The 25,697-nt window shown below is 44.3% G+C and overlaps 3 protein-coding genes across 4 annotated transcripts; 2 read left to right on the top strand and 1 right to left on the bottom strand.

Annotated features, from left to right (window-relative positions):
- Positions 1 to 9,328: 9,328 nt before the first annotated feature.
- On the top strand, positions 9,329 to 17,842 carry LOC123090136 (uncharacterized). Its single transcript, XM_044511571.1, has 4 exons — positions 9,329 to 9,482; positions 9,520 to 9,792; positions 11,578 to 12,002; positions 17,378 to 17,842. Exons 1-4 carry the CDS (start codon positions 9,329 to 9,331, stop codon positions 17,840 to 17,842), a joined length of 1,317 nt encoding a protein of 438 aa, XP_044367506.1.
- A 1,153-nt stretch (positions 17,843 to 18,995) lies between these two features.
- LOC123092369 (probable glycosyltransferase 4) lies at positions 18,996 to 20,707 on the top strand. The gene has a single exon (XM_044514138.1). It carries the CDS (start codon positions 19,168 to 19,170, stop codon positions 20,509 to 20,511), a length of 1,344 nt encoding a protein of 447 aa, XP_044370073.1. The 5' UTR covers positions 18,996 to 19,167; the 3' UTR covers positions 20,512 to 20,707.
- A 31-nt stretch (positions 20,708 to 20,738) lies between these two features.
- On the bottom strand, positions 20,739 to 25,197 carry LOC123092368 (peptide chain release factor PrfB2, chloroplastic). Of its 2 annotated transcripts, XR_006444512.1 has the most exons (8): positions 24,781 to 25,197; positions 24,198 to 24,410; positions 23,965 to 24,066; positions 23,664 to 23,801; positions 23,147 to 23,451; positions 22,695 to 22,848; positions 21,356 to 21,552; positions 20,739 to 20,990 (listed from the first exon to the last, which is right to left on the bottom strand). XR_006444512.1 is itself a non-coding variant. In XM_044514137.1 (7 exons), exons 1-7 carry the CDS (start codon positions 25,129 to 25,131, stop codon positions 21,418 to 21,420), a joined length of 1,398 nt encoding a protein of 465 aa, XP_044370072.1. In that variant the 5' UTR covers positions 25,132 to 25,197; the 3' UTR covers positions 20,739 to 21,417. The 2 variants fall into 2 exon arrangements, 1 of the variants encoding a protein (XP_044370072.1); XM_044514137.1 differs by having other exon boundaries at positions 20,739 to 21,552.
- Positions 25,198 to 25,697: the final 500 nt, after the last annotated feature.

Below are 25,697 nucleotides of genomic sequence, written 5' to 3' on the forward strand. Positions count from 1 at the left end.
ACGTAGGAGAAATTTTGAATTATTACTATGTTCCCCAACACTTAATACACTGGATGCATGCTGGATAGCGGTCAATGTGTGGAGTAATAGTAGTAGATGCAGGCAGGAGCCGATCTACTAATCTTGGATGTGATGCCTATATAATGATCATTGCCTAGATATCGTCATGATTATTTGAAGTTCTATCAATTGCCCAACAGCAATTTGTTTACCCATCGTTTGCTATTTTTCTCGAAAGAAGCCACTAGTGAAATCTACGCCCCCCGGGGTCTCTTCTTTAATATATTTGCCTTTGCGGTCTATTTTATTTACTTTTATTTTCAGATCTATTAAACCCCAAATACAAAAATACCTTGCTGCACTTTATTTATTTGGCATTCGATCTATCAAACTATTACAACTTTCTCACATCCGTTTGCCAGTCTCTGGTGCCGTTACCCGAAAGGGATTGACAACCCCTTTAACACGTCAGGTTGCGAGTATTTTTTATTTGTGTGCAAGTGCTATTTACGTAGTGTTGCTTGATTCTCCTACTGGTTCGATAATCTTGGTATCATCACTGAGGGAAATACCTATCGTCGCTGTGCTGCATCATCTCTTCCTCTTTGGGGAAATACTGATGTAGTCTAGCAGACATCAGGCTTTGCCAAGCACAACAAAAACTATGATGGAGGATAAACTAGAAGGGGCGGGGTTGCCGGCACATGGCTTGGTGAATCTTGATGTGTTCAGGGTCCTAGGCCTACCCCTCTATTTATATGTTGAGCCCTGGGTCATTTCTTGGAGAAAGAGCCTCCTCAAAGTCGATTTAACCCGCAAGGCAAGAGTCCTTCTTGGATTCCAGGACCAGACGCCCAGGGTCCTTGGCGTCTGGCCCCAGACGCCAGGGTCCCTGGCGTTTGACCCCCCGGCCTCCGCAAAACCGCCTTTTACCCCTTGGCCCAAATAAAGTGTTCTTGTCATGTCCGTGATCTCATCCGAGACTCCGAACAACATTCGGTTACCAACATACATAACTCATATAATACATATCGTCAACGAACATTAAGCATGCAGACCCTACGGGTTCAAGAATGATGTAGACATGACCGAGACGGTTCTCCGGTCAATAGCCAATAGCATAACCTGCATGCCCATATTGGTTCCTACATATTCTACGAAGATCTTTATTGGTCGAACCTTTATGACAACATACGTAGTTCCTTTTGTCCGTCGGTATGTTACTTGCCTGAGATTCGATCGTTGGCATCTCCATACCTAGTTCAATCTCGTTACCGCAAGTCTCTTTACTCGTTCCATAATACATCATCTCGTAACTAACTCCTTAGTCACTTTGCTTGCAAGCTTCTTGTGATGTTATATTACCGAGAGGGCCCAGAGATACCTATCTATCATACGGAGTGACAAATCCCAATCTTGATTCACGCCAACTCAACATAAACCTTCGGGGATACCTGTAGAGCATCTTTATGATCACCCAGTTACGTTGTGACGTTTGACAGCACACAAGGTATTCCTCCGGTATCTGAGAGTTGCATGATCTCATGGTCGAAGGAATATGTATTTGACATTAAGAAAGTAGTAGCAATAAACTAAATGATCATATGCTAAGCTAACAGATGGGTCTTGTCCATCACATCATTCTCCTAATGATGTGATCCCATTATCAAGTGACAACACATGTCCATGGTTAGGAAACCTTAACCATCTTTTGATCAACGAGCTAGTCTAGTAGAGGCATACTAGGGACTTGGTATTCACATGTATTTAAGTTTCCAATCAATAAAATTCTAGCATGAATAATAAACATTTATCATGATTAAGGAAATATAATAATAACAACTTTATTATTGCCTCTAGGGCATATTTCCAACAGATACTATACTTTAAATTCATATCGCCTTTGAGGCTGAATTGGACTTGATAAATCGTATGTAAACATGTGCCAACTCAAGCCACTTGATCACTTCAGAGGAGAATGCCATGTCAACATACTAATCGGGTGGCCCTAGACTTGTTTGTTATGTATAGAACAACATTGAGGCGTTGTAGACCTTGTGGTTCTAGTCCATCAAATGGGGGCTTATTATGGGTGGAATCTAGTTGGGAAGAGCAAAATTTACTTATACCTATAATGGGTTAGTGGTGCCTCCCTGCAGGGTTAAATCTTTTCAAAAAGTTGTGTACGCGGTTATGGATGACCTGGATCTTGGTAACAGTTCGTAGAGCAACTTCAACCTAATAAATTAAACTTGCCAAAATGTGTTCCTTGACTGTCTGTTCTTCATGGGTCATACAAAGGGAAGGACAAGGTACTATTATGTTTGCGTAGGCAGGTGAATAAGATGATTAGTTCATGAGTTACCTTGCTTCGGGTTACGCTCCCAACTTATATCTATTTAGACGTAAGTTGTAGTTAATGCTTAGTGCTTGGAGCTTCTCCACTTACCATTTCCTCGCACATATGTATTGTTAGTGCTAGTACCCTTGGTATGAGACTTGTTGAGTATTTTATACTGACCCTTGTCACATCAACAACTTGCAGAGTTCTACGATTGGGATGTTCAGATAGGTCGATATTATGATGAGTTTGATGACCACGATGAGTAGAATAGTGGATTTCGGCCAGCAGCCTGGAACCAACGGGAGGGATCACCCGCTTTATGGTTTCCGCCTCTTAGGCAAATGTGGATTTTGCCTGTATCCAGATTTATGATATCTTCCGCTATGTTAATGTAGTGTTGGACCAATTGGTCTCTAAGTGTAATAAATTTGGATCTTGTCACTTGTATGCTCTACTTATATATTAAGTTGCATCTTTGATAGTGAAAATGTTGTGATATTCAATTTGTAAAATCCATGACACATGACAATGTGTGTATGATATGAAGTCAAATGTTACTACGGTACTATATGCGCTTCTATTCTAGAAATGGATCAAGAAGTCTATATTTAGAATACTACCGCATATGAGGCCTTACATACCCCGTCCACTTCCTCCATTGTTCAACTTATCCAAGATATATAATTCAAGATTTGACCTCTAAATAGTCTTTAGGAATTTGACCCTTCTAATTACTTAGTTAACAATCAATCACAACACAACCAACACACTCACACATGTAACTATACTCTCAAGGCAACAACCGAGGGATGCACAATATTCATGGGTATTTCTATATGATCAAGATATGACTTAACTTATTCCTAGTCATAATTGAGAAACTCTTCCGTCAACTTGGGATGCCTTACAACTAGAAAATAATTTCTTGGTAAGTAATCAACCAACCAAATGTAAGGGCTAAAATGAAAACATGCCCTAACATTTGATAAACGTTCCTCTAAGCAAATATAGGGTGATGGGAGAATCAAACTTGGTTTGTATGGAATAATATGGATTTGTATTAAGTCATTCCTAGAGTTTGGTCATATGCTATTAATCCAAGGTTTGTCTTACAGAAAGATCATGTTCATAATACAGATTCATCATATGCAAGATCATGTCTATAATCCAAAGTACTTATCCTTTCTTAAAACTAGAATCCAAATCCATATATATATATATATCCTTGCTATAATCATGGTCCAAATACAACATACTTCTTTACGCAAAATCCATACTGAGTTTATAATGAATCCAAAAGCATGTTGCTCCAATTATATATGGAGTTTTCACATATTAGGTCCATGGCTAGAGGTTGATGGACCGATAGAGTTCAAGAGCCAGTATGTAAAATGGCACGGTCTTGACTTTCCAAGAGTAATGAATATTTGTAAAGAAAAAGATTTAGCTCAAACTCTATTTGAATTTGAATCAATGGAGAAGGATTGGGCCCAAAGAGTTGGCAACTAAGTTTACAAATGCTAAAGGGATGGTATGGTCACAATATCAAAATTTTCAAAAGGAATTCTTTTGAAAAAATAATTTCTACACTAAAGTTATGATCAAAATATACCCAAAACCCTCATTTTGAAATATGAATACCCCGATTTTTCCTAAGCATGCCATTGGATCCTACATGTCTTAAGGATTTCTTGGATATCAAATTTGCCAAAAATGGATTTGTGGAACTCAAGATATGACATATATGCCTAAATACGCATTTGAAATTTTGAATATTTGCGAAACATCCAAATGGGTGATCCAAAGGTACATCTAGATTCTACTAGTTCTAAGGATTCCACAAATATAAGTTTCATAAATTTGGCCAAACAAAATGGAAGATATGATTTTCTAAAGTTTATGCTATTTTTATGTCTAAAATAAACATAAAATAGAAATTAGGAAATCAGCCAAGACATGTGGTGTGCTCTGAGTGGCTGGTACCGATTCACTTAAGTGATGTGTCCATAACCATTCAATCCGAGATCAAGGGTTGGCGTTGCATACCGCTTTGTGATCATAAGCGATCTAATTGCAGCCGTGTAAATAAACCGTGTATCTCAGATGAAAGAGGGAAGCGAGGTTTAAGACGACCGAGGTTAGGCCCCGTCAGTCGATGAGAGATAGATAGAGAGAGAGAGAGAGAGAGAGAGAGAGAGAGAGGAGGGATAAGTGGTATCTTTGATCGTCGGCCATTGGATGCGAATCAGACGGTCTCTGATAGAACGAACAGTTCACTTATGGTCGAGGTTAGTTCAATTTCTCAAGATTATAAATAATATGGGTTTAACTCCCTTTTCTTTAAGAAATAAATGTTGAAACGATCCTATAACATTTGAAAATGCTAAGCCACTTCGAAAATTTCTAAGAAAAAAAATACCAAGAATCTTATATTGGGCTTAGGAAAATGATTTTAACCAAAACTTGGTTCTCGAAAGTTATGAAATCCTCCAAAACATTTTAGGCCATTAATAATTCCTAAAATTTTATTTCTTTAGGATATATTAATTCCCTAAAACATCATAAGCAACAAAAGGGTTCTAGGCGACATACTTATGAGGTTTTCATCCTTGCCGTTTTAAAATTTCTGACCCCTCATGAAAATCAAGAATTTTCATGTTTTGTTTTTCATTCCAAATTAATTTTGTTGGGTATTACATAAACTGGGCAACTACTTGATCTCCACCAAGTCACTCATCTTCCCTTAAAGACTACCATCACCAACAGGCACCTCATTTTTGATATATCTCCAGAAATGTGGTTTGCATTCACAAGGCTTTTGCCAAAAATGTCAGCCCCTAAACTAGGTTCCCACAAAGCCAACACTTGCTTGTCAAGATATTTTCTGAGCACCTGGTCAACTCTTCAAAATTTTCTTTGATCACTAGTTTCATCTCGCTGTTTCACATGACTTTCGTGTTGCATATTTTCTGTTTCAACAATTGTAGACGAGTAGATCTACATATCCTACTGGACCACACAAATGTGTTTTATGTGTGCATGTTATGAAGCGATGAATTTTTTTACTGTGGAGGATGTAGGAGAACAAACGAGTTGTGCAATATGGTTTTTACCATGTATTCACTCAACCAGGCTCAACTCAGCTAGACTCTCGCAAAACGTGAAAAGTGTATAGACTATCAAACGTCCCCTAATTATTTTTCTTTTGAAACCTCATTCCTGTAGGTTTTTTTCGTGAAAATTCTCCAAACTAAGTGATTCCAAAATAGATGATCTTATTAACCTATTCCCTTCAACATGTAACTATGCCTAAAAATGCCTAGTCATTTTTTTGTCTTAAGATGCAACCATCATAGGACAACAATTAAATAATTTGCATTTGATTATGCTCCTTGTACTCAATATTGTTTATGAAAAAGAGTACAAATGCAGATACTTACATATAGTATTTACACTCACCGTTATAAACGCGCGCACACACCCTATCATTATGAGCTCCTTCAAGAGATTGACAAAATCATCACATGTGTCTCGTAGTCGACAGGAATGTCGTCTCCCACTAAACAAACATCATTAGAAATAAATTCAGTAAAATGCGAGCACCCATTCCAAAGTTAGGACTTAAAACCAAATGAGCCGAGCTAATGAATTATCTTTACCTACTAGTAAAGCATGGATTGCTTTTGTCGGTTCACCGTCATTATTTTACCTATTAATAAAATCGCTAATATTTCTACCCGTACGTATAAAACAAATCATACTAAAAACACTTTGTTCTCCTCGTACGCACGCCTCCTTATTGGGCCATGGTGCTTTTCTTTTTTACCATATAATTGCCGTCTGGCCTTTTCTTATGGGCCACAGATGGGCCTTATTTTATAGACTAAAAGTCACATGAAAAAAAAGATAATCCCACCTCGCTCCTTTATGCAGTCTGCGACCCGTTTATATAGGATACATGCTTTCTGAAATATCAACAACAGGCCTCAAGGGAGGGGTATTAAAAGGTGGATTCCATTCTTGAAAAGGAAATTATGGGGCTGGATTTCAAATTGTGGATTTGCAGGGATTAATTACATGAGGAGGATGGATTTCACGATTGTGATCCTTAAGGAGGGAAGTGCTGCCTCAGGATTCGAACAAAGTAGTAACACAGCCCGCTTAAGAACAAAATAACGTGCCCCACTCAAAGTAAAGAGAGAGAGAACAAAGTAAAGCAGCGTCGTGTACACATCATCTATAACTAGAGGGTGATGCACGCTTTGCCGCGCCGTTGTTCTTCGATCGTGAAGTCTATTTTTAAGCAATATTTGAATATCAAACAACCTAATTGAGTTGATGGATATTTCTGGTTTATTTGATTTATGGTGTTCGGTTCAATATTATCCATCGCTATTTGCTCGGTGTTCTGGTGTATCATCAGTTTTTATAGTACATAAACTGAACTGAGCATATATATTAAATGGACCTCCCTTTTCTCCAATTACCCCTACTTTGCTTTTTCTCAGAAAAAAAATCCTACCTAGTTTGCCTTTCCTTAAAAAAATAAAAATCCTCCCTACTTTACTGGCATGTGTAGGCATCAATGTGTGTCGACATGCAACCCATCGAACACTATAGGAGCACCCAGTTTGTGTGCGAATAGGCCCAAACATCGAATAATTTAAAACTGATTTATTGAGAAATAGGGCAAACTACCAAGAGCAAATGATCTAAACCGAAGTAATATGTGGCAGACGATCTAATGTCCAACTAATGTAGGGCAAATCATCCAAACACAAGGAGCTCATCTCAAACAGAGTCAGCTGGCCTTCGTGCTGATCCATCTGGCTCGCATCAATGGCTGGGCATGCGGGCGGGGTGGTCTAGGAGCTCGACCTACTTATCAAAAACATATGTGGAATCCATATGAGCATGTGATGAATCAGCCCATGCTTACCTAGAACACTGAAGGAAGCACGTAAATGAACCTATTTTAAACTAATGTGGGGGCAAATCATCGAAACCCAAGGGGCTCATGTCGTTTACCCAGTTTTGCTGAATTTTACCTAAAACACTGGCGCATCCATGTTCAGACTGTAAATCGATCCCAGGACCACACCCCACCACCAAGAACAGCTCAACGAAGCCCGACAACCGAACGTCGTTGTGAACACCTCCATCCACCCAGCAGATGAGGCTCACACATGGAGCACCCGGCGGCACTCGCCCCATCGATGCCTCCGGCGAGTCCCCTCACTCGTGCGGCACACACACCTATACTACCCAACTCTGTGTCGCATGCGCATCCACGTCTCGCAGCGGCCGATAACGACGGTAGCTCACGGCATTGGCGCGTAGCTCGGCAATGGCGCTCAGCCCATGGAGACGCACGCCAGCATGCACGTGCAAGGTGTGGCTCCCCTCCCCGGCCTACGGCGACGGCCTTCACGCGCCCGCTGCTCGCGACGCCACAGGACAAGGTGTGGCCACCATGGCATGGATCCCCTGCACCAGCCCAAGGCGGCTACTCCCATGCAGGCGGCGGCCCGCACCCCCGGTGCTCGGCGAAGCGGCGTCTTCCGGCCCTGGCTCCTATAACACGGCGACCATCAGCCCATCTCCACGCGCGGCAAAAGGCGGTAGCAATGCCCTCGAGCATAGCGATGGCTCAACGCCCGACACCCCGGCGATGTCTCTTCCTCCTGTGTAGCCAACGGGCAGGACGGCGACGGTGGGATCGGTGATTCCGGATCGAGGCGTGCAGCCAGTAACCGTCATCCACAATACCAATCCAGACGCGAAAGCCCGCAGCAGCCGTCGTAAGCAAAAAGGCCCTGCAACCGACACAGGCAGACCCATATATACAGCTAAGCACCGTAACAAAAAATAACAACCGGGCTCATAACCGACTTCACATACCACGATTCACCGGGAGGTCTCAATTCCTGGGAGCTTAGTATCTTTACCGATATGAAGGATTCTAAAAAACACTATTCTAATGCCATGACGGATTCAAAAAAAATATTGTAAGGCCAAAACGGGTGAAAAAGATTCCAACTTTTTCAGCCTTGCAATTTCCGCATATATATTTTTTAATGCCCTAAGCTACCACCAGATGCCTTTATCTCCCTCGACTCATCGGAGTTCCTTTGGCCGAACCCAAACACCATCGAAACCGCATCGAGAATTATAATCCATTCAGATGAAGCAGGGCTTGATCGTGCTTCCTGAATGACGAATTTTGGCGTTCTAACCTATACCAACCGTCGCAAGACTATGTCTCGGTCAGTAAGAGATTTTCCAATTGCTAGAATATAATGTAGATGTTGTCAACTTCCTAGACTTTGTTCTTGGTCCGATTATTGCCGTTAGACGCATGCACCATGATCCATGCCGGCCACAGATGTGAACTGGATGTTGCATATTACGGCATCACCTCGACGCGGTCATTGAAATGTCCCTTCTATGTAAACTTTTTTTATCACTTTGTTAACCTCGTCCGTATGAGTTTAGATCAGTGAGCCCCAAGTTAGTCCAGTCTACAAAGCTCTATCACCATTACCATAAAACGAATGTCGATCGTTAACATTACTCCTCCGGCCTCCCCCCATGGACAACTAATACACCCTCATGGGTGTATTGCATCTAAAACAATGGACGCGAGAATGAAACTTGGAAAGCTGCAAACTAAACTGCATATATTTTTAACGGTTTTGCAAAAACCTGTATAGTTGAAAGCATAATTCTTCATCATGTTGGGAATAATTTATGTGGATCATAAATTAAATAATGATTTGTATTTTAGCCCATGCTAGGGAAGACCGTAAAATTTTATCCCATTGCAACACACGGCCATTTTTCTAGTAACAAATCATACTTATAATTTCAGTTCTTATAATAGTAAAAATAATTATGTTTCACAAAATCAAATCTCACCGAAACATAATGCAATTAGTTTCCACGACAACGCATGGGGAACGCCTGGTTATTCGTTTGACGATTATGCCCCCCTCGGTCGCTACTGGCTGGCTCGACCAGACTGATTCAATCGATCGAATGCAGCGTGAGACAACACCAAGAAAATGCTGCGTTAGGGTGTCCGCGGAGGTGGTCCGTGGGAGGGCGGCCGCTCTCGGGAGCGGGCGAAGCAAGCGTGGTGCAGGGAGCTCTCGGCAGCGGGCGAAGCAAGCGTGGTGCAGGGAGCTCTCGGCAGCGGGCGAAGGAAGCGGCTCGTCGGCCGATTCGCTCCGGCACGCCGCGGGCGAAGGAATCGGCTGGAGGAGGGGCAGCGAGCGGTGGTCAGCCGCGGCAGTCGACTGGCGTGCGGCTGGAGGAGGGATTTGGCCGCAGCGGCGCATTAGGCGGCGGTGCCGTGCAGCCGTGCTGGCCAGGGCAGGCTGCAGCAGTGCGTCAACGGAAGGCAATTACAGAACACTGGTCACTTAATCACTTGCTTTCCGCCACTGATCAGTGTTTATCAATGAATCTCCTGATTAATTGTTACACTCATCGGTTACTTGATTGCTTCACATTTGTGAAATCAATGCACTGCTGAGTATAGTAGGTGGATCTCTCACCAGCCCCCTTCCGGCGCGTATTACTGTTTTCGCGGTGGTGGTTCAGACTTTGCGAATTTCTTAGCCAGATTGGTAGATTTGTGCTTGTTGATGTGTTCAATGTCATGCAGAAGCTGTAGTAATATCGGTTATGGCAAGCATAGGAAATGTCTCGAAGTTCTAATTTGTAAAAAATTGCAAAAGTTCCACAGGTTTTACAGCTAGGTTTGTAGGCTTAACGAGCTTTCCCCTGTGATGCTTTCGTAGATGAGATTTGTGGCATAACGAGCTTTAGTAGAACGTATTTAATTGTGCGGTTTTGGCATTGTATTTGCTCAGTTTGAATGCTTTGAATTCTAGGGCTGTAGTGATGGTAAGCTAAATGTTTGCCATAAAAAAATATGGTTGTATTGAGTGCAAGGATCAGTTTTGAACCGATGCGAGTAGCAGTCATGGATGCTTTGCATGATTCAATCAGTTTGTGAAGCTGGGAGGTGCAAATATAGGGTGCAAATATGTATCAGGTAGTTTCTCTTATAGATCTCCTGCTTATAGGTTCTAGGTTTTAGTGGTTGGTTAGCAGAAGAGGTTCAATAGCAAGTACCTCTGCCATGTGCCTTAGATAAATTTATAGAGATGCTTGCATTTCAAACGAGATCTATGCAAGGCGAGGTGGTTGTGTTTATGTAGTGTTTGGTGATTGCGCACTCTAGATATGTAGTTTACTTGCTTAACATCTCACTTGGTGCAGGTAAAAGAAAAATCTTACTTGGTTTGTGTACTTTGTGAATTTCAAGCATTAGATAGGTGTTTGTAGGGGCGATTATGTAAAATCCAAAGTTCCATCTGCTGATGTGCAATTGTAACACGGGACTTTGACTTATCGGAAACATATAGACGTCCTGACAAAGGTTGAAAGGAATATATTCAAATAGTTACATTACACATTTAACTATATAGTATATGGTATAGAACTTCCATTAGTACTATACCACTATATCAGTTGCATGTCATGAACTTTTGGTAGAGTTTTCTATTTGTTGGCAAATGAAGTTACCTTTTAGCAAATCAAGTGATGTGTGGTGTGTTGGTTCATGGTGGAGGCCAGGTTCTTGATAGCATTATCGATAACCTAGCTGTTGTTTGCACTAGAATTCAACTTCCACATAATCCAACTTCCACATAATTTCAACTTCCACATAGTTGCACCATAATCTAGCTGTTGTTTTCTATTTGTATGGCTGTTCTGTCTTTATAATGCCACACATCATTGCATATGTGTCTATGGTTGTCAAAAGGCATTATTCAGATGAACCTTTTATGCAGTAACTGACCAGTTGTACCGCAATTCTGTTAAACTTTGGTTCATCCATATAATTGCACTTGAAAAGTTATTTCAGATCCATCCTAAAAACTATTTGTTTTCTCCACATCTCATGGTTACCAGCTTGCTGCTAGTTCTCCAATTTTTTTCCTCTATGTGTGTGCTTGTACTATGGAATATGTATTATCCTCCGTTACTTGAGAGTATAATATTCTGCTCCGTTCATGTGCATTCAATATTTGACTTCTCTACTTGTGTTTTTGCATTGTCTCTTGGCTAAGCTCTTGTCTGGGATCCAGAACTCAATATCTCTTTATCAACTAGTATTCTTGTATTTAAGCTTATGTTTTTAACTGCATGTGGTGTTGTAGACATGGATTTTCGAAAGCATCAACCTTCTGCTAGTGCAACCTCTATTAGTATGGTCCACCTGGATTTTCCCAGCCAAATTCTTGAGGACATTGATTCTGTGAATCAAGTGATGTCAGCAGATTTTCCATCGGAGGCTCCTATTGATATTGATATGAGGGAACTTTACTTTCTCATTATGCATTTTTTATCACATGGTCCATTTAAGCGGGCCGCTGGAGAGCTCTGCAATGATCTTCTGGAGCATCAGTTGTTACCTAGAAGATATCATGCTTGGTATTCACGTGGTGGTTTTCATAGCGGCGAAGAAAATGATGATGGTGTATCGCTCCCTTTGGGTTACCTAAAGCTAGTTGAGAGGTACAAATACGTTACTCTATTTGTTTTGTCTTCTGGAGCTCGTATTTCCTCCACCCTTCCTGATTTGGTAATGATGTTCTTCAGTCAGTGTTTGTATGACTAATCTAAAACTGATGAAACCAATGATTATTAAATCTGTTATTATGTTATAAAGGCACAGCACATAATAATTAGCAAAAGGGGTAAGCAGGCATATTTAGAATGGTCTTATGGCCTTATCAACAATAAACTTCTGTCTGCTTTTTTCTTAACAATCAATTTTTTTTTTGAAATGAAAGGGGTTTCCCCCCGCCCCAACTTTTATTGAAAGCCAAGGCAAACCAACACACACGGACTGTTAAACAGCGCTCGGCAGCAGCCCAAGAGTAGCTGCCACAGATGGTCACAAGAGCAGGGTTCAAACTACCCTATTACAACAGTTTTAAACAGGTCCAAGACTGGACGCATAAACCAGTAAAAACACACATGCTAGCCTACATGAAGATCAAAGATAAGCTGCCAACTAGCAATGCATGCCCCAGCTATGGATCCAGGACTCCTCCTCTAGTTATTCTCTTCATCTCCAGGCGATTCTAAGCAATTCCCCTCTTCGGTAGTCCAGCAGCTTTAAGCACCGGAGAAGAAGAACACCCTGAGTTTCTGAGTATAAGATTTTCCATTGCCTGATCGTTGCCCCCAACAGATTCAAGACACAGTGTATACTTCGCCATCTTCGCCCCTGGAAAACAAAATCATTGCGCAAACGCCATAAGCTCCACAAGGCAGCAGCAGCAGATATATTCAAAGCTTCACAATGTTTTCGTTTCCTCCAGAAGGAGGCTAACATAGTAAAAGAATCAGGTACAACAATCTTAAAGCATTCAGCCACCGGGTCCCAGACCTGCCTGGCAACAATGCAGTCAAAGAACAGATGTTGAATGGTTTCTAATTCATCACAAAAGACACACGTCTTATCTTCTACATGTTTACGTTTGGCCAAGTTGTCTCTGGTCAGACTCTTATTGTAATAAATCAACCAAAGAAACACACGAATATTAGAGGGAACTTTAATTTTCCAAATATCATCTTTGATCTCAGAAGTGATCCCTCCAAAGTTAATCAGTTTGTAAAAAGATCTGACTGAATATTTACTAAATGAGTCCAACCTCCAAACAGGCTGATCTGGTGAATCAGACAATACCACTTGCTTCACTATATTAACGAGCTCACCCCATCTGGACAGAGTCTCTCCATTCACACATCTCCTAAATGTTAATTGGAGCTCACCCCCAACCCACACTTGGGCCAATGTAGCTTCTTGTTGTTGACAGATATCAAACAATCCCAAAAAGCAGTTTTTAGGGAACAATCCCCAGCCCATGTGTCATGCCAGAAGGCAATATTTTTACCATCCCCAAGGATCCACCTATAGAAGATTTTAGCTGCTGTCAAAGCCTAGGCTAGGCTTTTCATAAAGGGAGATCCCAAGGTAGATCTAGTGTTAAACAGGTTTGGATTATCAACATTATACTTGTAGGCCAAAATCTTTTTCCAATCACTAGCTCTATCATCAAAAAATCTTTTCCCCCAAGAAGCCAGGAGGGCCATGTTGAAATCCCTAAGGTTGGGAACCCCCAAACCACCATACTCCTTCCTTCTGGAAATCAGGCCCCAATTAGCAAAATGATACTTATGATTATCTCCCACATCCCCCAGAAGAAATGGGACATCTGAGAAGTAATCATGTCAATGGCCCATTTAGGAAATTTAACAATAGACATCAAGTAGGCAGGGATACTGGCAATACAGGTAGTAAGTAAAATCAATTTACCTCTATATGAGAGAAATCTCCCCAACCACCGAGCTATGTTCTTAATAATCATGTCTATGATGGGTTGCAAGTCTTCTTTTCTAAGTTTTTTAAAGTGCAGAGGGACACCTAGGTATTTAAAGGGGAAATCCCCAAGTTGGCAACAAAATACCTGAGCAAATTCTTTAGCCATTTGATCAGGTACATTAATAGTATGCAAGTCACTCCTGTGAAAATTAATTTTCAAACCAGAAAGTTTCTCAAAGCAGGTTATGATCCACTTCAAGTTCTTGGCACATTCAATAGAATTGTCAAGGAAAAGGATGGTATCATCAGCATACTGCAGGCTGACCACACCCCCAGGGATTGCATTGGGCAGAAGCCCACATATCAAGTTATTATTAACAGCTTTATGCAGCATTTTGGAAAAGACATCAGCCACCAAATTAAACAACAGGGGGGAATGGGGGTCGCCTTGTTTTAAACCTTTACCAACAGGGGGGATTGAGGATGTGCAGCTGTTGAGAATGATAACTTAATTGCTCCTTTCTCTGAGAAAGAGGTATTTGAGGCAATTTCCCAGATGAAGAATAATAAGGCTCCTGGACCGGATGGTTTCCCGGCCGAGTTTTACAAGAAATGTTGGCACATTATTAAAGGAGATCTATTGCCTTTGTTCAATGATCTCTTCGCTGGTCAGCTTCACCTTTTCAAGCTGAATTTTGGGACGATAACTCTTCTTCCCAAGAAGACAGAGGCAGTGCGGATTGAGCAATTTAGGCCAATCTGTCTTCTTAATGTGAGTTTCAAAATTTTTACCAAGGTCGGGACGAATAGGCTCACACAGATTGCGCATACTGTGGTGCAGCCTAATCAATCTGCTTTTATGCCGGATAAGAACATTCTTGAAGGGGTGGTGGTCCTGCATGAAACGCTCCATGAAATTCACACGAAAAAACTGGATGGAGTGGTTTTTAAGGTGGATTTCGAGAAAGCGTACGATAAAGTCAACTGGCCCTTTTTACAACAAGCCTTACGTATGAAGGGTTTTGACGAAGCTTGGAGGCGCCTAAGTTGAATCTTTCACGCAAAAGGGAGTGTTGGAATTAAAGTGAATGATGATATAGGGCATTATTTCCAGACACACAAGGGCCTGAGGCAAGGTGATCCAATGTCTCCTATCCTTTTCAACATTGTTGTTGATATGTTGGCAATCTTGATAGGAAGGGCAAAGGAGGCAGGACAAGTAGGTGGCTTGGTGCCTCATCTTGTCGATGGTGGTGTGTCCATTCTGCAGTACGCCGATGATACTATCATTTTTATGGAGCACGACTTGGTAAAGGCGAGAAATATGAAGCTGGTATTGTGCCTATTTGAGCAATTGTCCGGTCTGAAGATCAACTTCAATAAAAGCGAATTGTTCTGTTTTGGTAGAGCCAAAGAGGAACAAGATGCTTATAAGCAACTGTTTGGTTGCGATCTGGGGACTCTTCCATTTACTTATCTTGGTATTCCCATTCACCATCGTAAGTTAACTAACAGCGAATGGAAGTGCATCGAGGATCGGTTTGAGAAGAAACTGAGTTGCTGGAAGGGCAAACTTATGTCGTATGGAGGCCGGTTGATTCTTATTAATTCGGCGCTCACGAGTTTGCCTATGTTTCTCTTATCCTTTTTTGAGGTTCCAGTTGGAGTTAGGAAAAGGCTGGACTTCTATCGGTCTCGTTTCTTCTGGCATAGCGATGAAACTAAGAGAAAGTACCGCCTAGCCAAATGGGATGTCATTTGCCGACCAAAAGACCAAGGGGGTCTTGGGGTTGAGAACCTTGAATTTAAGAACAGATGCCTTCTAAGTAAGTGGCTTTATAAGTTATCTGCCGAGACTGAGGCAACTTGGGCGCAGATTCTTCGTAACAAGTATCTGCACTCTAAAACCTTGTCGCAAGTGACGGTACAACCCACTGATTCGCCCTTCTGGAAGGGGTTAATGAGGGTCAAAGCTACTTTCTTTAACAGAACAAAGTTTGTTGTCGGTGATAGCAATAACACTCGTTTCTGGGAAGATACCTGGCTAGGTGATGCACCACTGGCACTCTAGTACCCGGCGCTTTATCGCATTGTGCAGCGATGTGATGCTCTGGTTGCAACGAGTCTGCAATCTGTTCCTCTTAACATCCAATTTAGGAGGGTGCTTGTGGGTGACCGGTGGGAGGCTTGGATTCATCTGGTGAGTAGACTCATGGAGGTTCAGCTTACTCATCAGCCTGATCAGTTGTGTTGGAAGCTTACTAAATCTGGTGAATTCACAGTCAAGTCGATGTATATTGATGTCATCAATTCTAGTGTAATTCCTAGTTCCAAACACGTTTGGAAAGTTAAGGTTCCTCTGAAAATCAAAGTGTTTATGTGGTTTGTGCATAAACAAGTCGTTCTAACGAAGGATAACTTGATTAAGCGCAACTGGACAGGATCTACTAGGTGTAGTTTCTGTGATCGGGATGAAACTATCAAGCATCTTTTCTTTGAGTGCCCGATGACGAGGGTGTTGTGGCGCTCGGTGCAGATTGCCTTTAACATTACTCCTCCGAATTCGGTCAGGTCGTTGTTTGGAACGTGGCTGGTTGGTATAGAGGCCGAAACAGCTAGACAAATTCGTGTGGGAGCATGTGCGTTGTTATGGGCAATTTGGAACTGCAGAAATGACTTGGCTTTTAACAGAACAACAACTATTCATTTTTTGCAGGTTCTAATCCGGGCTACTGCCCTAATCCGTACTTGGTCATTACTCACTCCGACGGAGGCCAGGGCGCGTTTGGTTACTGGATCTGTCCGGTGGGAGATGGTAGCGCGGGATATCTTCAACCGGTTTGGATGGCGGTCATGTAATAGGATAGACGCTTAGTTTACCTATCTCTCTCTATTATGCCAGCCGGTTGTGGCTTTTGGGCCTTGTTTTATTTTGCTTGCTCTGTGTGAGCCAGTTTCCTTTGCTGCACCACTTTACAAGACATTGTTGAACTACTTATTTATTTATAAATGTGGCCGTATGCATCTTTCTGATGCAGAGGCCGGGGAACCCCCCCTTTTTCGAAAAACCTACGCCAGATAGTTGACGGGAACGCCCACTAAACACGCGTCATCGAAAATCCTGAAATAAATTAAATAAACTCAGAAAAATGCGAGCATCGGCACTTGAACTCCCTGATGGGTTCGGGATATCACTGTTGTCCTAACGATCCAACCATAGGTTGATTCGCGATATTCCTACATACTAGTTTCAAGAAAAGATGTTCGTTCAGGCATAGCTCCAAAAAATTACGTTTGTACGAAGGTCAACTGTTCACGATCGAGCTGGAGCTATCAGCATATGATCACTTCATTTGGTAGACAATACATTACGGATAAAATAAGTACCATTGGCACACAATTTCGAACAAATTAATTAGCATGCACGCCACATGGAACAAGCTAGCCACACTGCCCCTATGTGCTGGACAAATGGCGACATGTCAGACCACGAGTGTTGTTTCTTTTCGGAACCCCGCCGGCTGATTGATGCAGACGCGGTGCCGGCCGGTGGGACGTACATCACAAACCAACTTCTCAATTTACTCGAACAAAACGAAAGGATCAACTGTGATTGTTGTATTTAGAAAGACTTGCACTCAAATTGTTTTGGGATCCGCTCCGGCTCCCGAGCTAGGGTTCCTCCCCGCCGCCGCCAGCCTCCCTCGCCTCCTTCCGCCGGCGCCGGCCGCCGGCGCGCGTCCCCGACCCGCCTCCCTCTCCTCCCCTCTCCTCCTTCCCCTTCGCCTACGTTCCTGTCGCCCCTCGAGGCGGCGGAGCGCCCCTGCCCTCCTCCCCGTCTCGATCCCACTCCTCTCCTTCTCCCTTCGCTGCCGCCGGCAGCAGCCTCCGGCGTGCCCGGGTGGCAGCGGCAGCGGCGGATGTCCCTTTCCCGCACGCCTGAAGGGGGAGTCGGAGCTCCCTTCTACCCGGCGGCGGTGCTGCTCGGCCGGCGACGGTGGGGCCCTAAAGCCACGGTGGACATAGAAATCTCTGGCGGCTCGTTCGCCACCGGCGCGGCTGCGCCCGTGGGCGTTGCCGGACCCTCCTGAGGGGCGTCGGTGATACCCCTTCCCCATTGCCATCCATGTACCGGGAAAACCCTAGGACTTGTCCGGGCAGCAGCGTCGTCGTCGTCGCATTCCTTCATGAAAGTGTTGCTTGGTACGCGAGGCTTCGGAGTGCTTGGCAGGTGGTGGTACTTCTCCGGAGGGTGCAGCGGGTGTCGGCCATCTTCGCTTAGTTGAGCTGCCGGCGTCGACATTTGTTTCTTTTTTCTTTTTTTCCTTTTTTTTTTGGGCTCGTTTATGCTGCGGCCCCAGCAAGCTCGTTGTATCGGTTGGTCGTTGCTTTATATAATCTAAAGCGGGGAGACCCTTTTTCGTAAAGGATCATCTGTGAGGATAGATGCATAAGTAGATTGTTCATATTATATTTTTCCAAAAGTTTGACCGAAGCTCCAGCTACTTTAATCCTAAATTCAGTTTGCTTACAAATTTCATATTATGCCGCATTCGGTGCAAGTAAAGTAGTTCATTTGGTCACACATAAGGCCATAGAAAGCTTAAAGTAGGACTTGCACATCAAAACCATGACACACCATCAAATGGAGAAACAAAATGACAAACAATCTCGCAAAATGTGGTTGATCTAGGAAAACCCAATAATAATGAGAAGACTAAAAATTCAGAACAATCAATGATTGCTTCCTACCAAGACTAAGTCCAAGCGATGACCCGGATGACAAATCACCTTCTTTCAGTACAAAGGCTCGAAGGACAACACATGTTCGTTGTCGTTGGCTAATCCGAGCTGTGAAGGTTATGTTGGTTGGGACTGAGGACATCCTCCCCGTGTGGATTGTTACGAGATACTATGAATAGAGACCTAGTTAGGCAGCCCAAATGTGCACCCTTCGGTGCGTTCTTGTCCAGAGCTAGCAATCGCATCCATAATTCCATGTACAAACATCCATGGTGAAATCGCTACAGTGAAAACTAGCTAAGATTGCAACGACAGCATTTGCCGTCAACGCCGAAAATATGGGTTATTACCACTGCTCAAGCGGCGCATCTTGTGCAATTAGGAAATGGATTAACTCGTTTTGGTTGGGTGCACGATTCGGGCACATGCACCTACCATTTTCACATGTGCACGTCTACTTGCAATCAGCAGGAGTGCAGGAGCATATTCTTCTATGGCAGGCATTCACAAAGACTCCAAGACCAGCCGGCGCCGGCCGCCGTCGCACAAAACAACGGAACCTCCAAACCCGACGCGTCATGGCCTCTCTGATTTAACCAGGAGTGGTGCGGCGTCATAGTCATACACATACATAGAGTAGTCGAGCGCGTAGGGTGCAGCCACTAGCGCATGCATGCCTCTTCCGTCGTCGGAGATGGCGGAGGAACACGCCGGCGGCCAGCATGAGCAGCAAGTGGCGGCCGAGAGGCGAGCACGGCAGAAGCTGCTGTTCGCCGTCCCGATCATCCCGATCGTCATGTTCATCGTCGCGCCGTGCGCGCTCTTCTTGTTCACGGCCGACCTGGCGCTCCCACGCATCCGCATCGAGTACGCCCGCCGCGACGGCGACCGTGACGCTCCGGCCAGTGCGCTAGCGACGGCGGTGGCGGCTGTTCCCAGCGAGGAGCAACAGCAGCTCCCGCCGCTGCGCCAGCTGACCGACCGGCCCTACTCGCTCGGCCCGAACGTGTCCGACTACGACGCCCGCAGAGCGGCTTGGCTCGCGGCGCACCCTCGGTTCCCGGCCTTGGTCGCGCCGGGGCGGCCTCGGGTGCTGGTGGTCACCGGCTCGTCGCCGCGCCGGTGCAAGGACCCGGAGGGCGACCACGTGCTCCTCCGGGCGTTCAAGAACAAGGCGGACTACTGCCGCGTCCACGGCTTCGACATCTTCTACAGCAACGCGGTGCTGGACGCCGAGATGAATGGGTTCTGGACGAAGCTGCCGCTGCTGCGCGCGCTGATGGTGGCGCACCCGGAGGTGGAGCTCCTCTGGTGGGTGGACTCGGACGTGGTGTTCACGGACATGCTGTTCGAGCCGCCGTGGGGCAAGTACGCGCGGCACAACCTGCTGCTCCACGGCTGGGACGACGCGGTGTACGGCGCCAAGAACTGGCTGGGCACCAACGCCGGCAGCTTCGTCATCCGCAACTGCCAGTGGTCGCTGGACCTCCTGGACGCATGGGCGCGCATGGGGCCGCGCGGCCCGGTGCGCGACAGGTACGGGAAGGTCTTCGCGGAGGCGCTGTCCAACCGGGCGGCCTACGAGGCCGACGACCAGTCGGCGCTGGTGTACCTGCTGGTGACGGAGCGCGGCAGGTGGGGGGCCAAGGTGTTCCTGGAGAGCTCCTACCTCCTGCACGGGTTCTGGGAGGGGATCGTGGACCGGTACGAGGAGATGCGGAGCAAGGGGCGGCCGGGGCTCGGCGACGACCGGTGGCCGCTCGTGACGCACTTCGTCGGGTGCAAGCCGTGCGGGGAGCAGAGCGCGAGCTACGAGGCCGCGCGGTGCCGTCAGGGCATGGAGCGCGCGCTCAACTTCGCCGACGACCAGATACTCGGCCTCTACGGGTTCCAGCACGAGTCGCTCAACACCACGGCCGTGCGGCGCGTCAGGAACGACACCGGGCGGCCGCTGGACGCCGACGACGACCAGATCGGCCGCCTCCTGCACCCAGAGTTCAGGGCCGCCAACCCCTAGTGTCTAGTGATCAACTCCATCCTTCCATTGGTTTGGAAATGAACGTGCAGAGATCAGAACACGCAACACGTCCTACTTTACAGACAAGATTTTTTCTATGACTTGTAACATGTAGCTGTAGCCACCATTGTGTAGCATTATTGATTGTGAAATGTAAGTCATGTTAGTAGCATTCAAATGGATGCTGCTGTGTTCACACGTACGCATGCTTCATTCTTCATCTCCAGTGAGAGCAACAGAAAGCTTACAGCTTATTTCAGACGCCAATGCAAAAAAGGAAAAGCTACATTGGTAAGCAGAGTGACAGGATGAATACTGAAACTACTGATACTATGAAGTACAGTACAAGAAAATACTCCCTCCGTCCGAAAACCTAGATACATCCATTTGAGGGAGGGACAAGCTTTTTCGGATGGAAGTTTTCGGACGGAGGGAGTATATGGTCGCCTCCATGCATCACCTTATCCCAGACACCGAACCTGACAAATCAAATTTTGTTTCAAGTCAGATCACTAGCAGCACCTCCTTGCAATTGTAACACAATATTTGCAGGGGAATGACTGTATCATGTAGAACTGGAATAAAGACTGTTCGATCATCACTCGCAACAGCAATATAAAATGAAAATATAGGCCAACAATCGATCATAGTTTCATTATATTGCCTCTCTAATCAACCACATTTCCGTTACATTACCTTCCCTACCTACCAAGATATAGACTAAAACATTCGTACTAGGAAACTAGCTCTGATTTTTGCGTTTGACAATTATTCAGCAACTTTCGCCACTCAAGATGTCCGTTGTATTTGTCAGTGTAGTAAAGAAAATAATAGCCCCTCTTACTGTCAGTTGGGTACTGTCACAGTCTGCTGGTGCTAACAATAAATGATAAACATGGTCTCCGTTCAGACACTTTCATCAACTTTATCCAATGATAATGACAAAAAGCTCAGTATGAAATCGTCCAGGTCGCCTTCCAGGACTGAATCGGGATCAGACACTTCATAGTTTGTCCGGAGATCTTTGACCATGCGGTATGGCTACAAAAAAGGAAAACATATCAGTTTGACCTGAAGAACAATGATAAAAATATGCCACAAGCTTACGATTTTACATTCAGGAACATCTATCTACACTCTATGCTAACTCATTTCACTATTTTAATAGCCAAACGCTATGATATTTTTCACATTTTTTCTGAAACCTTACTATAAAGCTTCATGGCAGAAAATTGAAGTAAAACACATACTGAACAATGTGGTTGCATGGCAAAGTTCGTATGGTGCAGCTTCTTTCTTGATTCTCAATCAACAGCATGTGAGGACGCAAACAATGTAAAAGCAGGGGCGAATCCAGCTATATGACGAGGTTTGGCAGACGCCGAACCTAATATTGGACAAAAAATACTGTGTATATATACAGTATGTATGAAGATTTGATTCGAGTTGATAAAGTTCACTCCAGTTTTGTCATTTTGGAGGAGGAAGACTCCCATGAGCAGGCGACTCGGGGCAGATACGGGAGAGTCTTCCCACATGGATCGGCCCCCTCCAGTTTCGCCAGTGCCAGGAGCCCAGGACTTAATTGATTTTTTCTTTGAGGCGTTGGACTTAATAGATTAAGTACGTATTTCTTGCTTAGGTCTACGTGCTGAGGAGAGAATTAGTAATATAAGCCCACGATCCACAGGCCCACATACCTTCGTAGATCTAGTTTTTTGTGGGATCCCTCCTTCGTATATTTTGTTTTCTGTGGGGATCCATCCTTCGTATATGTTTTAGTTTCTCCGACTTAATATACTTTGCTTAGTTATCAATTAATAAAAATAAATCATTTTTTCTATTATATGTATTATTTTGTCATCTTTTAAATATTAAAGAGGAAGAGATCAACAGTAATACATATATACTTGTTTGATGGGTATGGTAGCAATTGCATATTTCCATCTAAATTTAAAAATATAGCTTTATGTGTGAGGCAGCAAGCATGAGCAACACATAGTTATATTATATATTGAATTTTTTCCTTTGTAAACTCTGCCACACCTAAAAATTATTCCTGCCTCCGCCAGTAAAAGGGCTGATGAATGCAGCGGAGTAGATAATGCAAGCTAAAGTTCTAAGTTTATCCTTGCCAAAGAAGTTAACCTAATCTTATTAATCTCGAAAGATGGAAGCCTCACCTGTAGCACATACGATCTTATTTGGTTTCCCCAGCTTATTTCAGAGAGTGATTGCGTGTGCTCTGCATTCATCTGTGCTTGACGGGTAATCTCAAGCTGGTCCAACCTAGATTGAAGCACCGCCATTGCTGATGCCCTATTCATATGTTGTGACCTGCATTTTTCTTAAAAAAGTTAGCACACATACGTTCTACTCAAGCAAAGGATTCAGGAAGTCCCTATTGATTACCAGTTAAGTGATACTCCCTCCGTCCTGAATTACTTGTCGCAGAAATGAATAAAAATGGATGTACCTAGAACTAAAATACGTCTAGATACATCCATTTCTACAACAAGTAATTCCCGACAGAGGGAGCATATGATAACAGTGCTGCTTATATTCAACAGATTTATAAATATATTTTTATTGAGCTATGATTAAATATTTGAAATTCTAAACGCATCAAAACTACCTTTCATTTTGACAAGTTGCCGTTGTACCAGTTGGGATGTGCACAATTCTAACAGCACTTTCTGTGGTGTTGGCATGCTGGCCGCCAGGTCCACCAGAACGGAAGCGTTCTATCCGAAGATCCGATTCGTTTATCTGGTATCGGCTAGAGGCCTCACCAAGAATAGGTATTACAGCGACAGCAGCAAAGGAAGTGTGCCGCCGCTTTCCACTGTCAAATGGAGAAATCCGCACTAATCTGTGAACTCCTATTTCAGATTTGGCATATCCAAATGCATACTCGCCATCAACTTTGATAGTAGCCCTCTGGAATAGCAGGTATACAGTATAAGATCAACAGTTTGCTAAAATCGGCCTAAAATGAAAAGTAAAAATAAATGAGAGCTTAATGTGCACATGGCTTAATTTCACATTCGTTTTCATCTCTAGAAATTGATAAAACTGCACTAATTATGCATTAAGTGGTGAACTGACCGGATTGAGTGATGGGAAGCGATGAAAAAATAAAACAAGCAAACCTTGATTCCTGCTAGTTCACCGGGTATTTCTTCTATAACAGTGACTCTGTATCCCCGTCGCTGAGCCCATGATCTGTACATGTTCATAACCATGGCAGCCCAATCCATGCTCTCAACGCCTCCGGCTCCTGCTTGGACCTGGTTATGGGATCATGCAAGGAATGCCACAAATAACATCACTATGAAGCTTAAAAGAAACATTACTGTTCCAATTTTTCGGGCTAATGTACAGACTACAGAGTTATAGAGTGATCACTGCATTAAGAAATAAGAATTGCTTAAGATAATGTGAAGAACATACCTCAATGAAGCAAGGGTAAACGTCATTATCTCCAGAAAGCAATGCATTGAGTTCTTTCTCCTTTGCATCTCTTCTCATATCAGCCAATGCTCTCATGGATTCCTGCACAGGACAGTTAACCGGGCTATAAAATAAGCAGCTAGTTTGCACCATGAAGGGTTCCAGCAAAGATCGATGTAAGTGTGTTTGGAGCTCAATACAGTGTAATTATGTAAAAGAAGCAATGTATTCACCGTCTCGAGTTCATTGTCACCCTCTTCACGTGCAAGCCTCAACATGTCGATGTGCTCCATCAATTGTTGCTCGAATTGGTTCACTGACTTAATCTTGCCCATGAGCTCGCCTTGTTCACGACTAACATTCCCAGCAAAAACTGGATCCTCCCAGAGGTCTGGCTTCTCCAATACCACAGCCAACTGCTTCGATCTCTCCAGTAACCATTTCCACTGCGAAAATTAAAACCCAATTCAAGAAGCTCACAGAGGTAAGTCCACACAAACACATTCCAATACCTATCCACAGCCACTCTACCAGCAACTATGCAAAAATGTGAAAGTCCCCACAAACATATCCCAACACCTGATCCTGCGTCACTCTACCTGGAACTATGCAAAAATGTGCTTGAACAGAGATCGTTGCACATACGCACACACTTACGCGTGCACCTGAGAACGAACAGTAGGTGTTTGTCGATATGCCCGAGAGAAACAAGTAAATCAGATGCACATCCCAACACTACAAATGAATAACACTCGACGCCCGGATCGATCTCGAGTACGGAAGATGGAGAGCAACAAGTATCGTACAAGATTGGACCTTGAGACGCTTCTTAATAAGCCTGATGGACTGCGCGACGGCGGCGGCGTGGCTGCGCCAGTCGCTCTCGGCCTCGGCGAGGATCGTCCAGCCCTTGTCGGCAATAGAGTCCACAGTCAGGCCGTCTACCGTCCTCGGCGCCTCGACCACCGGCGCCGGCGAAGAGAACCACCGAGTCGGCTCGAGGAGGGGGCGTGATCCGACGGTGGCAGGAAGGCCGTGAGTGGGTCCCAGAAGGGAGGACATGGCAGCTCCATGTGTGGGGAGGTGGTGGGTAGGATTCGGTGTCCTGGAGCGGAGGTGGGAGAGGAGGGCCGCGGCCGTTGATCTGGTTATGAGGCGGGAAGCCATTCCCGTCTACTCCGACGCTGGCTGCGGGGGAAGGGCTCGACAGGAGCTCGTATGTCTTGTGTTGGATGAACCGGAATACGGAAGACGTTTTCGCTGTGCAGAAGGCGCCTCTCAATGGAAAATGTGTTTTGGCCAAAGGAAAAAAAAAGCGCCCTATTTCGCTGTTATAGCGTCGCTATAACGTCTCCCTATGGGCAGATCTCCTAAAAATCCCAAACCGTAAAACTGGTTTTACGGGTTGCAAATTCGTCACGCGGAACAGATACACGAAACACCCTCAAAAAAAAAAGATACACAAAACGGTATTGGATAATTCAAAAACCTATTTCACGCAATTTTGTTTAGTGAGATCATGCAGCAGTTCATCACGAACACAATTCACAAACGAAAACGAGTTCATCAAACAGAGTTCATACTAACATACGAAAGGATTACATACTAACGGAGACCTAACCCTAACCCTAGTTTGTCAAAATTTCTCGCCGCCGTGCTCACTCATCGTAGTTGAGGTAGTGCTTGACGGCAGACTTGCGTAGCGCACACGCTAGCTCATGCTCCTTATTGGC

Source organism: Triticum aestivum, chromosome 4B, assembly GCF_018294505.1.
Source record: "Triticum aestivum cultivar Chinese Spring chromosome 4B, IWGSC CS RefSeq v2.1, whole genome shotgun sequence".
Classification (NCBI taxonomy): Eukaryota; Viridiplantae; Streptophyta; class Magnoliopsida; order Poales; family Poaceae; genus Triticum; species Triticum aestivum.

Excerpts from the sequence above, each read along its gene's own strand:
- LOC123090136 (XM_044511571.1), top strand. The coding sequence starts at position 9,329 with ATGCCCCCCTCGGTCGCTACTGGCTGGCTCGACCAGACTGATTCAATC. Across the intron at positions 9,793-11,577 it reads TCACTTGCTTTCCGCCACTG|ACATGGATTTTCGAAAGCAT; the intron begins ATCAGTGTTTAT and ends GTGGTGTTGTAG. Across the intron at positions 12,003-17,377 it reads CCTCCACCCTTCCTGATTTG|AAAGACTTGCACTCAAATTG; the intron begins GTAATGATGTTC and ends TGTTGTATTTAG.
- LOC123092368 (XM_044514137.1), bottom strand. The coding sequence starts at position 25,131 with ATGGCTTCCCGCCTCATAACCAGATCAACGGCCGCGGCCCTCCTCTCC. Across the intron at positions 24,067-24,197 it reads GTGACAATGAACTCGAGACG|GAATCCATGAGAGCATTGGC; the intron begins GTGAATACATTG and ends TGTCCTGTGCAG. Across the intron at positions 23,452-23,663 it reads GTGAACTAGCAGGAATCAAG|AGGGCTACTATCAAAGTTGA; the intron begins GTTTGCTTGTTT and ends CTGCTATTCCAG.
- LOC123092369 (XM_044514138.1), top strand. The coding sequence starts at position 19,168 with ATGCCTCTTCCGTCGTCGGAGATGGCGGAGGAACACGCCGGCGGCCAG.